Source organism: Branchiostoma floridae, chromosome 14 (assembly GCF_000003815.2).
Source record: "Branchiostoma floridae strain S238N-H82 chromosome 14, Bfl_VNyyK, whole genome shotgun sequence".
Lineage (NCBI taxonomy): Eukaryota > Metazoa > Chordata > Leptocardii > Amphioxiformes > Branchiostomatidae > Branchiostoma > Branchiostoma floridae.
In genome coordinates this window covers 19,165,695-19,185,053 of record NC_049992.1, presented here as the reverse complement: position 1 = coordinate 19,185,053, position 19,359 = coordinate 19,165,695, and the positions used below count along the sequence as shown (strand labels likewise).

The window sequence follows — 19,359 nt, the reverse complement described above, 5'->3', positions numbered from 1 at the left end:
GAGGGAGATGAGACGGGAGGTGGTCCCTGCCAGACATGTCACTGTCAAGGGGCGTGTCATGGGCAGGGACTGGGAGAACGGGTGAGGGGGGAACTGTTTATCATTATATACTGTAACAACTCACTTTAACATGGAGTCAGTCAGACCATCCTGAGGGAGATGAGACGGGAGGTGGTACCTGCCAGACATGTCACTGTCAACGGGCGTGTCATGGGCAGGGACTGGGAGAACGGGTGAGGGGAGCTGGGCTGTTTTGTCATTACATAACAACTCCTTACTTTAACGTAGGGTCGCGTGGTATAAAGTTTAAGTTAAAGTGCAGAGTGCTTAGCAAAGAATGCAGCATGTACCTGATTTTCTTTGGTATGACTTGGTCAGGGATCAAACTCACGACCTACCGAATGTAAGGCAACCACTCTACCCACTCGGCCATTGCACTGGTCGCAATAGCTGCTGGGTATTTGGGCCAGAATTCAGAGGACCTGGGTTTAAATCCTGTCATGCTACCAATCTTGTGCCTTGGGAAAGGCACTTTTCCTCACTCCACCCAGGTGTAAAAATGGGTACCTCACTTCGGTTTGGGAAGTAAAATAAAAAGCTGTTGTCAGAGAGGGATGGGCTCTGCCTTCCAATACTGTGCCCTTGACACATTAGATAACAGCCCACTAACGCTATGGCCTTTAAAAGGTTATGGGAGTATCTTTTCTTTAACACCTCCTAGCTTTATTTTACTTAAGTATCACAACCCTAGAAAATGCACCATGGCAACTGTTTTTGGCAACTCCTCGTGTAGCAAAAGTATACTAGAGTTCTCTTCATACACATCTAAGAGAATATAACCTGCACATATTGTTTGAGATCAAAGCAGAAAAAGCCTCTACTGCTTGAAAAAGACAAGGGATGCCTTCTTCAAATGTAGTCTACTACAGTAACTACTACTTAATAGTAACTAGTAACTACTACTACAACTGTACTACTAGCTATAGTACTACTATGTAACTACAGCTACTGGTACTACTACAACTACTACTGATCAGAAACAGACTACTCAGGACATTCTTTGAAGGTATTGCAGCCTCTTCTCCTGTCATGCTGTGAAGTGGTATACTGTAATGTTTACAAAATGTATTTCCCTTGAAACAGGAACCGTGTGAAGAAGAAGAAGCGACTGCCGCCCCATCCCAACATCATCGAGATGCTGACAGTGTTTACAGACACGGTCCCCCTGCTGCCTGACGCCATGCAGAACTACCCCGCAGCCCTACCCCCCAGGTTCAACCCCGAGGGATTCGGCAGGAACATGACACTGTTCATTGTTATGAAACGGTACGGACACTCTTCTCTCTTAGGTCACTGCATTCTCAGCCACCGATGAGAGATACTGGTTGCTCTTTAGAACGTGTGACCTGACATACAAAATTTATTTGCGTTGTGTATTGCAAGTTCCTTTAAATCCTAAGATTGAAGAAATTCAAGACCAACTCTGGTGCTGTCCATAGTTCTTTATTTCTCTCCATTATGTCTTCTGTACACCAACACTCAGTCTCTGGAGCTCCTTCCAGACACTCTTCTCACCCCACCCCCCACATTTTTTATGTGTAACAATTATTCTAGACATATAATATAATGGTTATATAACATTTCTATCTTATTACTGGAATATCTAACCTTCATTTTCAACATTGCTGCCTTTTATAATACCTTTTTCCTGTTTTGGGTTTGTTGCATTTCTCATTTGTCTAATTTTCCTTTAACTCAAACCTCTTTTTTTCATGACAGGTACCCAGTGACACTGAAGGAATACCTGGAAACCAACACACCGAGTTCCAGGGTTGCCATGGCGATGGTTGCCCAGCTACTGGAGGGCGTGTCCCACCTGGTGGATCATGGGATTGCACACCGTGACCTGAAGAATGACAACATCCTTGTTGAGCTCCATGGAGGTTGGCAACATCACTTTTAATACCTGTACATGTATATTTAATGCTATAACTTGAAAGAGCATGTCTTATTAAATCATATATGTATGTAACGTTGCACGTATGTACCGGTATGGCCTCTCTTAGTCAATATTGAATATAGTTAAATTGTAGTTAATGTCAACACTTCAGTTTTGGCTGTTCTTTTGTAATAATGAAAAAAAAGAAAGTTGATACAAGCAACTGTATCTTCAACAACAGAGTCAATACAAACAAAATTAATGTACCTTCAACAAGACAGCAAATACAAGCGACTGTACCTTCAAACAAGAGTTTGTGAAGCAACATTACAAATACTGATACATAATCTTGGTAATTTTTGTGAAGCAACATTACAAAGAATTATACGAAATCTTTCAATAATCCCAATAAAATTGGGGTGAGTCCATTTTCGTCTTGGATATTACAGTTAAACTACTCTAAGATTAATATGCCTACTTGTTGTCATAGCAGCACTGAATAGGATGATTGTGTTTTTTATACACTCACAATTTCAGTACCTAAATTTTTTCCAGGAAAATATTTTTGTAACCCTAATACTTTCTCTATCCAGACGGCTGTCCCAGACTGATCCTGACAGACTTCGGCTGCTGCCTGTATGACAATAACAACAGTCTGCAGGTGCCCTTCCCCCACCCTGAACTGGACACACGGGACGGCAACTCTGCACTTATGGCTCCAGAGGTAAGGGGGCGCTGTGGTCACAAGTTTATCTCATACAGCCTGGCATGGATGATTGCATGCAATGGGCACTATATTTAGATGCCAAAACCATTGACCCTTTTATGGGCTTTGAATTAGTGAAAATTGGTCAAGTAGGGTGAACATTATGAATGAATGGATTTATGAATGAACGAATGAATGACACGTTGCAATTAAAAGCTGAATTTTGTAGTACATTGTACAATATCTGATTATCTGTACAATATAGCTTGAAATAATACAACAAACATTATGTGTGGGCATTCATTATGAAACATTATGATTCATTATGATCAATATGACAATACATATGCTTGAATGTTTTTTTACTTGACAGAATTTTTTTTGTAGGTATAATCCAGAGGGTGTTGGCCAATTCTTCTGCTAATATATTCATTTGGCTAATTTCTTCAATTAACCTTAACATTTTAGATAATATATACAACCTTTGTTGTAATGAACAACAGGACGTGCATTTTCTAGTCTAGGCAAACAAAAGTCACACTTGAGTTTATTAGTTTGCTTCATCAATTCTGCATCAAAGCTTGAATGCTCTTTGAATGGAGAAATTACAGAGGGGGCCTTCCAAGAAAGCGTACAGGTACAGTTACAGCCCTGGCATGCAAACATGTCTGCCAACTTGAGATATTTGTGCCTGATAAATTATTGCCTGAAGGAGAAAATCTTACAGTTGTACCAGGGTAACTGTGGGGCTCTTTTGTTGTCTCATTCTTAAACTGTCAATATATATATATAAATGTCATTTATATATTGCCTCATAAGTACTTTGTTTTGACTGGGGTTTTCTCCAAAGCCAGACATACAAAAACATCATATTCATAAATCCAGAGGCTGACAATATATTCTCCTTTTTGGCTAATTTCTTCAGTTACCATTAAAGTCTTAAATGATTTATATACCAGTACCTACCATAGGTATATTATGTTACTGGTGAAGAATGTGTAAACAACATAGCTCCCTGGAGGCTGAAATGACTGGGATTTTTCTCTTAGGCAGCATACATTTTTCATGACTTTTTACCCTTTTGTTTGCTGAAAAAATTATCATACACATGTAGTAGAAACAAGAGTTCGGAGACCTCATATCTCCATGAAATGATTTGATTATGCTATTTTTGGTTTTAACAAACAGCCCGGCCAGGCTCTAGTTTGGAAATGTGATGTTAGCCTTGTTCAATGCAAGATGGAGACTTATTTAAAAAGGTATGTGTGAACCACCACGATTTATAGTATGTTGTTTTGTACATTATCACAGGTGGCAACCGCTACCCCGGGGCCAGGAAGCTGTGTTGACTACACAAAATCAGACGTGTTTGCAGTTGGGGCACTGGCCTACGAAATCCTGGGCATGCACAACCCTTTCTACAGTAGTGAAGCTGGCACCAGATTGAACACCTGCACATTCAGGGAAGCTGACCTGCCCCCACTGCCCGGCACTGTGGATGAGAAATTTTGCAACATCATAAAACTGCTACTGAAGAGAGACCCAAGACAGGTATTTGTGAACTATTATATGTATCATTGTACAATAGCATGCCTTTTTTTTCTTTTTTATCATCAACATTGGGCGCTGTATAAGTTATGATTGTATAAGTGTTTTGAGCAATGTCCACAGGGAGACAAAATCCACAAACTATAACTCTCACACTATAGTTATTCTACTGCACACATTAAGACAGTAAGAAAAGAAATTTTGAATTATATATTTACAAATGCAGCATTTAATCACCAAGCTATGCACACTTCATATTGTCCAAGACAGTCTTGAGAATTCTTCCATGATTGCATTTCTTTCAGTGACCATCTTAGTTTACCATGGCGGAATTCTGAGAGTTGACGCTACAAATTTGGCTGGACATTTATCCAACGGATTCAAATGATGCTATCATTCAAGCTAAGCATATACATGTACATTAATTTAAAAATGGTCATTTGGATTAAAGTCAAGACAGGTTATTCTAAACTCGTATATTTAAGCTAATCTTCGCTGCAATTGTTTTACAGAGACCCAGTGCCAGAGTGGCTGCTAACATGGTCCATCTTCTACTGTGGGATGGTGGTCACCTGACCAGTTCCAAAGATCTGATTGGTTGGCTTATGCAGCTGTCAGCAGTAACATTGCTAGAAAAGGTTAAAGGTCACAAAGCGAGAGGTCAAAAGTCAGATGAAGTTGAACATCTGCTGAGAAGAGAGTTTTTGTGTAATGTGACAGTGGAGGAACTGATGGAAGCTTTCTATTTGTTCAGATTTTGTTGAGCTTTTCGTTACGATGTTAAAAACTATATTCTTCATTTTCTCTTCACTAAGAAAGTCAGTAGCAAACTGAAGTAATCAAAGATCAGAGGGAAAATTTTGAGTTCAGATACTGCCGCTAAACATCGAGGAACAACTTAGAGAACACAGTTTACCTTTGTCATGCATAACACTCTGTGCTTAGATGTTGGAGACAATTGAGCTTAGAGGTTCGATTAATGTTTGTTGCTGTTGACATTCATGAGGGTGTACTTTTGGTTGCCATTAAAAACTATCAATGTAAAACACTTAAGAAGGGTGGAAATTCAAAGTAGAAATAAAGGTTGAGAAGTAAACTGTCTGTGTATGGTTTTCCTTTACTTATTAAGAACTGGTATGTCTGGTGTAGAAGTGAAAGGGCCAGAGGCTGAGAGCTCTGAAGTAAAATACCAACTAAGCACACCCTCCCACACAGGGTCTGATCCCGCCTGGGCATAAATACCTTACAAATAATATATGGCATCACTGTAAGGCATTTGTGTATGCTATTTGATCAGCCCTGTGTGGGAGGGTAATGAAGCGGTGCCAGCAGACATATTTATTCAAAGGCTATATTATATGACTGTACATACACATGCCATGTTTCAGATTTTTCACACACAGTAAATGCTCCCATGGTTACCAAAACATGGACGTCCAAGCATAGGAAGACCATGTAAAGCCTATTTACACTTATCTACACCACCTTTACAAAGACGCTGCTCAGTGGAAGATCTGTCGGAGGCTGTGGAGGATAGGGATGGATAGGAGAGAGTCATGTTCATCCGTGCAACCAGCACGACTGGATGATGATGAAATGTTCATTTGACTAACTGAAATTCTTCCATGTATGTTACAATACATTTATACATGTAACGGCAGGTTGGTCCCGTTTTGCTGGCGAAAATTATAATATGTTACATATTATGGTGGGTCTACACTTGGTAACTATGCTTTGTTAAAGAAGGGTGCATAAATCCTTCGCTTTCTAATGTGTTCTTTGGCTCCATGTTGACACATCCTTGTGCTGAAAAGAGTACCAACCGAGTGTTGTTTGAGTTCTGTGTTGACCAACTTCCCACAATGTGTTGTCAGGGTTTCAACCCTACCATAAATTATGGGCAAATAGGAATTAATGACACATGCATCGGTGTTGTTTTCACGTTTGCGTGACATGCGCCACAATAAAGACCATAATGTGATGTGTTATTGGGGTTTTAATCTTGATAACAGGTAGACATTGTTGACATATCCTTATGTACGTGATGTCAAAGACTGCCATGAAAACCTGGTGAGCCAGTAATGTATGCATTGCAAGGGCCTCTAAACCCTGTCACAAATTAAAGCCAACCAATCCAAACATCTGCTCAAAAGGGTTTCATGATCCATACTAACAGTACCAATTTTATACCAGGTATCGCAGTGATGTGCCACGATACAAGGTACTTATCAATTGCATGTACGCTCTTACAGATGCTATTTTGGACAGTTTCTATGAGTCATAATTGCCAAAGTAGGTTTCACTTTCTCCTTCCAGCCAATAATGCCTTCAAAGTGACACCTCAGTCATATCAACAGATATATGTTCTTTGCATATGGGAAAAAGTGCCAATTAACTTTATATGCATAACACAAAAGGAGAAGTTTGAAACGTGCATTTCTCCAACTGCTTTCTATCAACAAAACAATGAAATCACATTAATTCTGGCCGACTGCTGCCTATCCCTGCGTCAGGGATCTCAGCAGCAGTGTAATCAAACAACGGATACTACTACTACTATCAAAAGTAACTTAAGAAGGTTGTATCCATGTAATAAGTTAATATCAGATTCTCTTAACTTTTAGCCCTAATTGGTGTTAAGAAATAGATGGGTTATACAGCAACGAAGGTTAGCGATATCCAATTTTGAGGAGCACTGACCCGTGTGGCTGCTACCTGACAACTGGGCCTTGTTATTACGGTCCCTGTCACCTACCATTGAAGTCCATCTCCCAAAACCTTGTGCCCTTTGAAAGAATGCTAAGTGTTGTTTGGGTTCCGTAGTGTCGACTATTCTATGACACCTACTAAATTATGAACAAATAGATGATGTATGTGTGACAATAGTGCCATAAAGACCATAAAGTGATGTGTTATCGGGATTTTAATCCTGATAACATAGGTAGACATTGTTGACGTGTCATTGTGTACGTGATTTAAAGACAGTGCCATGAATACTAGCCAGTGATGTATGCATTACCAGGGCCTCCAAACATCTGCTCAAGAGGGTCTTATGATCTATACAGTACCAAATTTATGCCAGGTATCATGATGATATGCTAAGATACCTACCTACCTACCTAGTCCCTTGACCTCCAGGTCGTTTGGGGGACAAGGTAGCCATGAAGATGGAGAGTTGTCTCCAGGCCCTTTTGTCTTCTGCTACAGCCAGTCTCTCCTGCAGGTTGAGGGATGTCCAATCTCTGATGTTTTCTTGCCAGTTTTCCTCTGACGCCCACGGCATCACCCCCCTTCCACAGTGCCGTCTAAGCAAGGTGCTCAGATACAATGTACTTATTAAGTAAACATGTACTAAGTTGTTACAAATGTTATTTTGGTCCAGTTTTTGAGTCATAATTGCCAAAGTGGGTTTCACTTTCTCATTCCAGACAATTAATGCCTTCAAAGTGCCACCTCAGTCACATCAACAGAAAATGGTCTTTGCTCATGGGAAAAACAGTGCCAGGTATTTACATTAGCACAAAAGAAGAACTTTGAAACGTGCAATTCTCCAACTGATTTCTATCAACAAAACAATGAAATGGCATCAATTCTGGATATCAAAAATAAGGATGTATCCTTGTAATAAGTTAATGTCAGATTCTCTTGACTTTTAGTCCTAATCAATGTTAACAATTAGATGGGTTACGGCAACGAAGGTAAGAGACATCAAGATAAGATACAGTATACAAAAGTATAATCGTTTACAAACAACTGGAGAAAGTATGGCAAAGTATCTGACGTTTTAGACAGCAACTAATATTTTCCTCAGATATGTATAGAAAGAAGGAGAGAGAAAGAAAGGGTAGAGTAAGTGCTCTTTTGTGTACTGATTGACAGGTGAATATTTTGAGGACCACTGACCCATGTAGCTTGTACCTGACCTACCCTGATAATAGGGACTTGGTATTGTCTTCCCTGTCATCTACCATTGAAATTCATCTTCCAAAACCAAGGTTATGGTTTCAATGTAAATATACTACGGAGAAGCCAGACCTAGTGTAAACAATGCCGATTTTTTTCTTGTTGAAACCCAAGTAACTACATAGACCAACACGAAGCTTGTACTTGGCCTACTCCGGTAGAGTGTTTGACTTGAAATTGAGAGCTTCTAGGTTCCATTGGAAGAGGCACTTTAAACTGATTTTCGCACTTCACCCATGCAAGCGCATTCGAGCGGCAACTAACGGTATACGTTGTACTATGGACAATTTTTTTTCAGCAAAATGGCGGAGGCGCAGGAGCCGTCACTGCGTGACAAACTGAAACGTCGCCTAGCCAACATTTTCCGCAAAAAGCCTGGAAAGAAGTTTAACGTCCTTATAGTCGGCATGCCCGGCTCAGGAAAATCATCCTTCATCAACTCGATGAGTATGGCCGTCACTGGGACTTGGCACGAAATCGCACACTACAGCCAAAGCGACAGTAGTGTGACAAAGTGTCTGGAGAGATATATCATGTTTGATGAAAAGTGAGTCGTCTTTCATTTGTTTCGGTTGTCCTCAAAAAGTTACCAGCCTGTTTCTAATAAAGTCTATCATTTAAATGTCTATTAAAGTGGTTTCGGTTTAGTTGTATTTTCTCAACTCATTTGCGCAGTAGTCAAGGAATGTGCGACAATAACACCATACGTGATGATATTTTCCTTATGCAGCTGCCATGAGGTACACGAACCACACCCAATTCCAGACTACAACAATAATATCATCTTTTGGGATTGTGCCGGTTTTCCTGATGCCACCGAAGAAGCGTACTCTACAATCGTCTACCTGACACTTGACGGACGTATCCCATCAGGCACCAATATCATCGATTGCATGGATCAAACCCCAGATGAGCTCAGAAGTAAATTCAGAAGTCGAGTAGATCACCAAATGACGTTTGACCGGGTTGTCTTCATCTTGTCAGCAGACAAGGTCGTTCCCAACAATCTGGTGGAAGCTATCAAGTCAGGAGCACAGCAAGGCCACGGTAAAACTCTTATATTTTCTTAGCAACACTATCACTCAATGCCATATGCCCTCGCAGACCTTTTAAGTGCAGCCGCATTTTCGTTGCGTTGTTTTTGGCTCAAGTGCCCAACATGGTCCAGGTTCTCCATACAAAATGACTCTCTGCTCTGTAGACTGCACTCCAGTGTGGTCTACCGGGAGGGAGACACAAGTGACCGATAATGCATTTGAAACAAGAATCCGGGAAATGTATAAGATGAGCATAAGAAGGCCTTGTTTATTTGCCAGGAAATCAATTCATCCTCCAACAATTGGCAAAATATTTTAGTCTAGAAAATAGCAATTTGACAGGGTGCACAAAAGACCAGTAATAGAAATATTGATAAGGAGAGACTTCAACACTTCCATATCCTCCAAAGGTAGGCCATGTAATGCTATGATACCAGGCGTGCCAAAAATTGTCTCAGCCTCAGCCTGGAGTGCTGACCGGTTGTAGTTTATGCCGATTTTGACTGTCTTTGATTTTCATTTAAACATCTGTAGATGTACCGATCATGGTGGTGGTGACCAAGGAGGACAAGTGTCCCAATCGCCTCCATCTACAGAAACGTATTGAAGAAGCCCTTGCCGCCTTCAAACTCACCGGAAACCAAGTGCGATTCAAGATCACTTCGCTGTACTGTGAGGAGCTTACTCCGTGGCCTGATCGAAACGACTACCGTGTCATGAAGCCAAATGCAGATATCGACAAAAACTTACTGACCATTTGGATGAGTCTGACTGATCCGAATATAAAGGCGAAACCGGCTCCACCTCCGCCAACACCTCAACCTCAACCTAAGTCATCGTGCGTTCTCTCGTAAATAAAGAAAGAAGGGATTTTGCAAGAAGTCAAGAACAGCTTTCATGCATGTATTTGGCATTTCTGTGAATAAGACTGTTAACAACCACACAGCTACTCACTGGGTATTAATGACTGTACGTCTTGCATTCAGAAGTGCGAGGCTTCAAACCTTGGCCATACCAAATGTTTGAAATATTTTACATACTGCAGCACTTTTTAGAGACACTCTACTACCAGTTGACTAACCGCTACTATGTTGCCTGTGTGACCAAAGGGGTGTAGAAACGGATATTTGTTTTCATTTCCTCCTTATATTGGAATATTCTTTATACTTGGGTACCAGATAGAACGAGGTTTCTAAGTTAGCCAACTGTCGATCAAGTGTGACCGCCCGGTCGCAAGGCCACCGCGGCCCGCCCGCTTGTGTACCTCTGCACGGTGCTGTCGCTTGTCGTCAGTTCTCGAGCTAGTCGTATGGTCTGTTATCTTGTATAAATACATACCGAAGTACGCGTTTTATGTTCTTTACTACCCTGGACAACTGCTCGAAGTGAGGCGGTTTAAAACTAACGTTTAAGACTTAGTGTCTTTGTACAAATCCTAACGTACAACACATAAACCTTGAACGGCAAGCAGAACCAACTGCATTGTTAACCATTGAAGGGCTTCTTTGGTTATTCTGTAGGTTTTTGTTTCTATATTTTTTGTGAACTGTACCATACCATAATGTGAAAGTGTGATAAATACAACACGGTGTACATGTATCCCGTATCACACTCGAGGTACCAGCCCGGCGTTACTGTGTCAAAATACCCCTGTCACATTATATACGGTCGGCCAATTTTAATTATTTAAATAGAGAAGTTTATTTGCAAGTTCGTGCCCGAGGGCTAATTGCAAGTACATGGTATACACATAGTGACAATGGACAGTCATAAACAATATTCTAATCTAATACTAGTGTTGGCTATTTCTAAACAGGTTGGGTTTGACTTCTTTTTTGGAAGCAGAGGGAGACGAAAAGCCCCACATTTTCAAAAATTTGTGGGTTCTGCGATTTCAAGAGAAAAGTAGCTTTCTGTTCGTCTGTCAATGTGGGGAAGTTGGAGTAATACTTTGTGACTTCTCTAAACAGAGTGATTCTTTCGGTTTCGTTGAATGAACATTTGGAAATGAAATTTAATATCTTCAGAGAGTCTTTGTCGCCCAAAAAATGTCCCTGTCACATTTAAGCGAGGCTCGTGCGATTGCCGGTGAATAAATCTATGATAATGAACCTCCCATGACCTCTAGCTTGCACGCGGAAAAGGTAACACAAAACGTTCCTCACAGAAAGGCAAGAGATCAATTAATGTTGCTTATTTCGTTGTCGGAATCTTTTTAACGGATGAATGGAATGCGCGGGCATAATAAAAATGACACAAGAAAAGAAAGTGTGTCACAAAACCAGCCTACATACTGCCACAGGGGCCACAATGTCAGAACTACCCTCACATTTAAAGAAATTCAATATTTGCAAACAAACGTAATTCGGGCAGACGTTCGCCATCCGATGACCGCGACCATCGTACGATCCCTGAAAATCGCCGGCGATCCCCAAAAATCGCGGGATGATTGAGAACATCGGACGTCTTACTCACGAAAATGTAAGCTCGCAAAATCGCCGTCCGATCGATTTTCACCAAATGTGACAGGGGTATAACAGATGTAGATTGGGACTTCGGATTGGTCCACGCCACCTGGCTATATGAAAAATCTAGCTATACATTATACTATATTATCGACATTTGGCATAGTGCATAACGCGTTAGTGCAATTCACTCCAATTGTCCCTTCTTGTTATGAATAAAGTTGATGAAATTTAGTGTTACCATTGTGCATGTTGTTGTTTTTTGTCGTCAGGTCTGTTTTGAAAGCAGATACATTTTGTACCACCGTTTATTGTATTGGAGAGCGTATTTCAAAAGCATAACCTTATAAGTACGAGTGACATGTTTTGCTGTTGGCTTTTTTTGTGCAGTTGCTCAAGTTCGCGATCAGATGTGGCTGCATGGATGAACTTTTTATGGCCTACCTTGCCTCTCTGGTGTAGACCATATTTCAGCAAAAACTTCCCAAGTGGTAACGCCAGAAAGTTCAGACGGCCAAGTTTACTAAGTACAAATGTACATACTTCTCCAGGTCTGTTTTTGACCATTGAAAGCCCTGGTCATGTACCGCTAGATGTTATTCATGGCACTGCCTTTCACGTCCTTGACAAACAAATGATATGTACGTCAACAATATCTAAGTAATTTAGTACCACTGACGCCATAACACACAACTCATCTAGGGATGGTCAACATGGTTGTAATATATCAGTCAAATGAGAGCATCATTAAAGACTGCTTTTAAGATTTTACAGGTACTATTTAGTGACAGTGCCCCATTATAAAGTAAAGACAAGTAGGCTTCACCTGCTATACAACAATGCTTTTATATGACACTTCTTGCATATATATCAGTTAAACAATGTTCTTTGGTCATGGGTAAAATGGGGCCTGAGGCACTATATATATCAATAACAAACAAAAAGAACTTTGAAATACGCGTGTATTCAATCACTCGACACCAGCAACAGACTGTGATATAATTCTAGATGTCTAAAACAACGTTGTACCAATCCCATTATGTCAGATACTGTTGACTTTTATTTTAGTCCTATATTTTTATATGATGTTAAGAATTAGAGGGGTTACGGCATAGGGGGTTAGAGACATCCATGTAAAAGTTTGCATGACGAGCACGACGTTTAACATAAACAACACCAGAGATCAATTATTCAAAAGCGGTGGAGTAACCGCCCTTGCATGTACTGATTGCCAGGTGATTATTTTGAGGACCACTGACCCATGTAGCTGGAACGTGACCTACCATGACATCAGAGCCTTCTGTTCACCTTCCCCGCCATCTGATATTGAAAGTTCATCTGTCAAAACTACATCAATTACGGGGTTCAACGCAATCACGCAAACATGAAGCCAGACGGCAAAAACTAATCTGTTATGTTTTTGTTGGAACCCAATCAACCGACACATTTAGCTTGGACGTGGCCTACTCTGGGCAGTGTTTCACCCGAAGTTGAGGGAGTCTATCTTCTCTCAAGAAATTCACATTACACCAACTTTCTCACTCTACTCAAGTGAAAATGTGTGTCTATCATCGGTTAGGGACGTCACTCGAATAGAGCTTGAAAATGTGGTCCCGTCTTTAAGCCATTTAAGGAGCGACGCACTTTGAGCACGTTTCACGATACTTCCCGGTGTGAGGGGATTTAGAGTTTTCGTAGCCCCTGCTTGTCTCATTGGATCAATTCGCCCTCATTCTCAGTGAGTTCAGTGGTCTCAGTCATGATGTTTCTGACTAAAAAGTTGAAATGCTGCTTCAGTTCTGTTTAGTTCAATGTTCAAAAGTGGTTTCCTGGGGCCACCAGTTCAATAAAACCGGCTTGCACTGTGAGGAGCTTGCTTCGTGGCCTGATCAAAACGACTCCAGTGTTATGACGCCGCATAAGGACACAGACAAAAACTGCATATTTGAATGAGTCTGACTGACCGGAATATCAAGGCAGAGGACGGGCCGTTGTGTAGGCTTTCGTAAACAGAACAAGGTTTCTAAATATGAGCAAACTGTCAATTATGAGCGCCCGGTCGCAAGGCCACCGCGGTCCGCCGGCTTGTGTCCCTCTGCACGGTGCTGTCGCTTGGCCTGTGCGCCACGTCAACTCTCGAGCTTTTCTGAATAATCGTATGGTCAGTCATTAAAAAATAAGTATACACATTACTTTGCCTATCTGCTGCACGTTGAGATGTGTTGACGTTTTAACAAATAACGAAGTACGCACCCTATGTATCTAATACATACTCTGAACTACTAGCTTAATACTAAAATTTAGATAACGTTAGTGTTATTGGACGGATCCTGGCCTACAACATGTAAACCTAGCTTGAACGCCAAGATGAATCAACTGCATTGCTAACATTTGAATGGCTACTTTTTGTAATTGTGTAGGTTTCTAGTTTCCGTATTTCATGTGAAGTGTACCATACCACAAGGTGAAAGTGTGATAAATACTACATAGTGTAACACGATAAATTAACAATGTCTAATACCTTGTAATTCAGTGCTACTGAAGACATAATACAGGGATGTTAACCCTCATCCGACCGTTACATTTTTACGACGAATCTGACCGTATGGGGTCATTTTTGACCCCATTTTTTTTGCTCATAGACATATTTCTGCTGGCTTATTTTGTCATTTCTATGTATTTACTGTTTCACTAATCTATGAAAAATATTTTAACAAGTTTTGGTGTCAGTAGTTATTACTCATTATCATAATTTATGCAGAATATGAGGAGAAACCACATTTGCTCTGAAAATCTACCATACTAAACTTACTTAAACAATGTTTTGAATTATAGATTTCTAAACAAAGGTTTTGATGCTGCAATAATACTTATAGCATAATAATGCTATTTAACAAGAAAAAATACAATATTTGTGAAAAGTAACGAATTTATTACTTAATTATGCACCATATTCCGCCATCGAAACACACACATAAAATAACTCTTGTCTATTTTCCCGCAGAGATCTTTCTTATAAGTTCCTTCTGCACATTATGTCCATATATTGTTTCTTAATTAATTAGAAACATTTTCACTTTCATTAGCAAAGGTAATTAGTGCGTATTATCATAATTTATGCAGAATGTCGAAAAACTGTGTTTTACACTAAAATACTAAATTTCTTTCAAAATATTCGGTGTTTAATCATCTAAGCAACTATAACGTATTGCTGTAATAGCAATGATGAGGAATGCCTGTTATTTCATTGACATGTCTTGATATTTATGTAATTAATGATTCATAATTGGCTGGGGTCATTTTTGACCCCACCGAACCAGACACAAACTTTCAGGTATAGCTTTTACAATAATGGACAAAACTCGGTGAAAAATTGGTAGATGTTGTAAGACATGTATACAAACAAATTCATGGAAGGAAATTTTTCTCCGATGAAAAATGTTGCTATGACAGATTAAGATATACGCCTGGGGTCAAAAATGACCCCATACGGTCGGATGAGGGTTAAACATGGTAGCAACATATCAGTCAATTGAGGGTTTCAATAAGACTGTTTTCCAGATTTTTCAGGTGCCATTTCGGGACAGTTGTTGGAAAAGATCCCTGACGAAAGACTATATAGATTCTATCTGACACTTTTCTCTTTTTATTTTGTATACTAGTATCCAAGACCAATTTATAACGCTACCGTCACCTGATAGGCTTGCATGCCGAGCACGACTTTTAACATAACAACACCAGAGATCAACTGTCTGCAAGCAGTGGAGTAACTACCGTTGCATACTTGCTGACAGGTGAATATTTTGAGGATAGAGGCTAAGACTTGAAGTTCCCTCCTACACGGGGCCGCCTGCTTTACGTCACAATTCGAGATGACAAATACAATCCCTTACAGCATGTCCGAGCTGAGGCCGACCGGTGGTGGTGGGGCACTGCTTGGCCCCGCTTTTTACTTTATACTGCCAGCGGTAAATCTGCCTAGAGACTCAGTCCAACCTTAGACATTGCAAGAATTGCAATTGAGTTCGAGCCCGCTGATCCACAGACTTTGATCAAGATGGCTAATCAGTGGGGTTACCTAACGACTTGCACCCTGAATACAATTGAACGAAAAAGTACGTTATGTTACGTTAATGTTACGTTAAATGCTACGTTACCATAGTTACATTTTTCGCTTGGTGCAGATATCCTATACATTAGTATGGCAGTTCAATAGATCCCTTGAAAAGGTACCTAATTAACATAATAGAGGTATGACCAACTATGCCGGTCTGCTATTGGTTTACTCTGTTGACATGTGAAGCTGAACTCAATGCCGTCTGCTTATTGGTCATGAGGTGTCGACACCTTTCCTAAGCTCACCTACGCTCGGCATTCAGAGCACAGCAACTCACGGTATATATATTGCATTGCACCTAGGCAAATTTTGTTCCGTTAAAATGGCGGAGGCACAGGGGATGTCGTTGAACGAACTGCGCGACAGAGTAAAAAGTCGCCTAACCCACACACTCCACGACCAGCCTGGAAAAAAGTTAAATGTCCTTGTGGTCGGTATGCCCGGCTCAGGCAAATCATCCTATATCAACTCGATGATTATGGCCGTCACTGGGACTTGGCACGAAATCGCGCGCTACGGTCGGACAGCCTCTACCCACGAAATGGCACAGAGACTCGTCGGCGAAAGTCGGGTGACCAGTTGCCTGGAAAGCTTCGTCATGTTTGATGATAAGTAAGTCGTTTTTGTTGCAGTGCTGTTTCACGTTACCGTCATTTTTTAAGAAGCAATGCTCTATCAGCAAATTTCCATTGAAAGTGGTTTCTCCTCAGTTGTACTTTCCTCATTTCTTTCAAGCATTAATCCGGAAGTGTAAGGAATTAACATTAAGATCATATTTTCCTCATGCAGTTGCCATGAGGTGGGCGAATCACATCCAATGCCTGATTACAACAAGAACATCGTCTTCTGGGACTGTGCAGGGTTTCCAGATGCCACCGAAGAAGTGTACTCTACAATCGTCTCGCTGACACTGGACGGCCGTATACCATCTGGCACCAACGTCATCGAATGCATGGATCAAACCCCGGATCAGCTCAGAAGTAAATTTAGACGAGTAGATCGCCAAATGACGTTTGACCGGATCGTTTTCGTCTTGTCAGCAGACAAAATGGTTCCCTACAATCTAGTGGAAGCTATCAGGTCGGGAGCAGAGAAAGGGCACGGTAAAAAAACTCATTTTATTTTCTTAGCTCATATGTTCATTCATCTGTAATTTGTATAAAATAATTTCTGCCCGTCAAATTATGACTGGATACAACGCTAGATGCGACGGCAACTAATGTGGTCATAAATTGCTGTATCGATACTGAAAAAGTTCAAAATTTCTTGCCTTTCAAACGACAGTGTGTTGGTAGTATGGATTTTAACTGTCTTTAAATTTGTTTTCCATCTAAACGTCTATAGATGTGCCATTCATTGTGTTGGTGACCAAGGTCGACAAATGCCCCAACCCCCACGATCTTCAGCAACGCGTGCTGGGTGCCCAAGCCGCCTTTAACCTCATAGGCCACCAGGGGCGATTCAAGATCTCTTCGCTGTACTGCGAGGACGTTACTCCGTGGCCTGATCCAGACGACTACCGTGTCATGAAGCCAAATGCAGAAATCGACAGAAAGTTACTGAACATTTGGATGAATCTGACAGACCCGAATATCAAAGCCAAACCGGCTCCACCTGCACCTGAGTCGTGGTGCACTACCTCGTAAAGAAGGATTTTACAAGAGCTTCCATGAATAGCATCTGAATGGGTATGCTGTTTGTGTTACCTTTGCGATAGGGTTTCGAAAATTGTTCATACTGCACTCGGCACTTTCGAGAAAGAACTACTACTACTGTAGATTATAGCCCACTTCTATAGGCCTGTGAGGGCGAAGAGGCATAGAAATAGAGAATTTTTTTTTCTTCATTCTGTCCTGATAGTGGAATTTCCGGTATATTTGAGGTAAATGGGTATTGGATAAACGAGGTTTCCATTTTTGCCACCTGTTGAGCGTGACTGCCCGGTAACAAGGCCACCGTAGCCCGCCCGCTTGTGTCCTTCCACACGGTGCTGTCACCCGGTGGCTTAAAGAAAAACTTATCTCGTAATAATTCAGATTTTTTGTCACTGATAGGCAGTTTCCTAACAAACCCAATGTCACATGGTATATTGGAGCATATCTTTGTATACTGGTAATTGCTTTGTATACTGGTAATTGCTTTGTATACTGGTAATTGTTACGTAGACTGAGTAAGGTTTAATGATACATGTGTAACACACTGAATTAACAGCATTGTTAATCGTAGCTTTTTTGTCATACTTATGGTCATTTTGGAGGTTTTGTTTCTATTCTATATCAAATATACCATAGTATATTACAATCACCTGTATATAAGGCTTTAGTTTGATGGTCTCCTAATGGAAGCATAATAAGAAGAATTGTTGATATCTTAGTGAACAGAGTTTACAGAGTATCCTTAGTGCTTTCACTTTCGGCATATCGCCTTCTCTTGGGTGGTAATGTATTGGATTTGGACAGGGGCAACAGATATACCATTTTTCGCAATATTTCTATCTTGCAAACTACGTTTACCACCCACATAGGCACTAAAAATTCTAGAGATTGGGATAAAGTGGTGATTCTTTGTTCGTGTGTCACGTATAGACTGAGTCAGGTTTAATGATAAGGTTCATGTGTAGCACACCGATTTAACTGTTTTGTTAATCATCAGATGTTTTTCATACCTATGGTCTTTTGGAGGTTTTGTTTCTATTCTATATCTAATATACCATACTATATTACAACTAGCTTTAAATAAGGCTTTAGTTTGATGGTCTCTCCAAAATGAAGGCATAACAAAAAAAGTTGTTGCTATTTTAGGGAATTGTAAAGTGTATAGGTTATAGGGATTTTCCTGTAACTTTCTTGATTAGAGGATGTCTTTATATGATTTGCCTGCCTTGTGTGGTGTTATCAGGTTTTTCTTTTTCTGTTTATACCATAGACTGAGTAAGCAACACATATTGACAACACGCTGACTTAACTCCATTGTTAATCTTTGAATGGCTACTTTCGGCCATTTTGTTTCTGCTATGTCGAGTATGCCATACGGATCTAGCCCATACAATAATGTGTTCTGGAACCACCACATAATATCTTTGGTCTGACGCATAACACTATACAATTCACTCTTCACTTTTTCTGAATAAAGTTGCTGCATTTTCGTGTTAACAATGTGTGTTTTAATCGTCATGACTGTTTTTTTTTTCAAGAAAATACCACCTATGTTCTATATATTACATTGTATTGAAGATTGTGTTTCACAAGTTTTGCATACAAAAGTACAGCGTTATCATATTAGCGTTGTTTCAATGGGTAAATATAGAATATAAGTCTAAAGCACTGAAAGGGTTTATGTGTAATATTGGAGTCACAGGATGCGGATGATTTTGCTGGTGCATTTGACCACCGTAAGTTCGACCGGCCGCGCGCGGAAGACAACACCCTCCCGCCCGACAAAAATGTCCAACAGAATCCAAAATAATAAAGGAAAATCCATTTTATTCCTTTTTTTTCGACTTGAAAATCAGAAAACGCAGTGCGAAATTTTTTGAAAATCAAGCCATATTGGATTAGAATGAAACTTTTCAAGACACCCAAATC

General features: G+C 40.4%; 3 protein-coding genes across 3 annotated transcripts in view; all 3 read left to right on the top strand.

The window, feature by feature from the left end:
* Positions 1-5,001, top strand: part of LOC118430210 (serine/threonine-protein kinase PINK1, mitochondrial-like) — an 8,017-nt gene extending 3,016 nt beyond the window's left edge. Inside the window, exons 5-10 of the mRNA XM_035840920.1 lie at positions 130-233; positions 1,144-1,326; positions 1,780-1,943; positions 2,533-2,663; positions 3,957-4,196; positions 4,706-5,001. Coding sequence (XP_035696813.1) covers positions 130-233; positions 1,144-1,326; positions 1,780-1,943; positions 2,533-2,663; positions 3,957-4,196; positions 4,706-4,957 — 1,074 coding nt within the window. The 3' untranslated portion in view covers positions 4,958-5,001. The remainder of the gene's footprint in view (positions 1-129; positions 234-1,143; positions 1,327-1,779; positions 1,944-2,532; positions 2,664-3,956; positions 4,197-4,705) is intronic.
* Positions 5,002-8,468: 3,467 nt separating this feature from the next.
* On the top strand, positions 8,469-10,938 carry LOC118431013. Its single transcript, XM_035842086.1, has 3 exons — positions 8,469-8,703; positions 8,887-9,203; positions 9,728-10,938. The coding sequence occupies exons 1-3, from the start codon at positions 8,564-8,566 to the stop codon at positions 10,045-10,047; spliced, it is 777 nt and encodes a 258-aa protein (XP_035697979.1). The 5' UTR covers positions 8,469-8,563; the 3' UTR covers positions 10,048-10,938.
* A 5,112-nt stretch (positions 10,939-16,050) lies between these two features.
* Positions 16,051-18,861, top strand: LOC118430718. The gene is made up of 3 exons (XM_035841722.1): positions 16,051-16,387; positions 16,565-16,878; positions 17,120-18,861. The coding sequence occupies exons 1-3, from the start codon at positions 16,098-16,100 to the stop codon at positions 17,419-17,421; spliced, it is 906 nt and encodes a 301-aa protein (XP_035697615.1). The 5' UTR covers positions 16,051-16,097; the 3' UTR covers positions 17,422-18,861.
* The last annotated feature ends 498 nt before the right edge of the window (positions 18,862-19,359 follow it).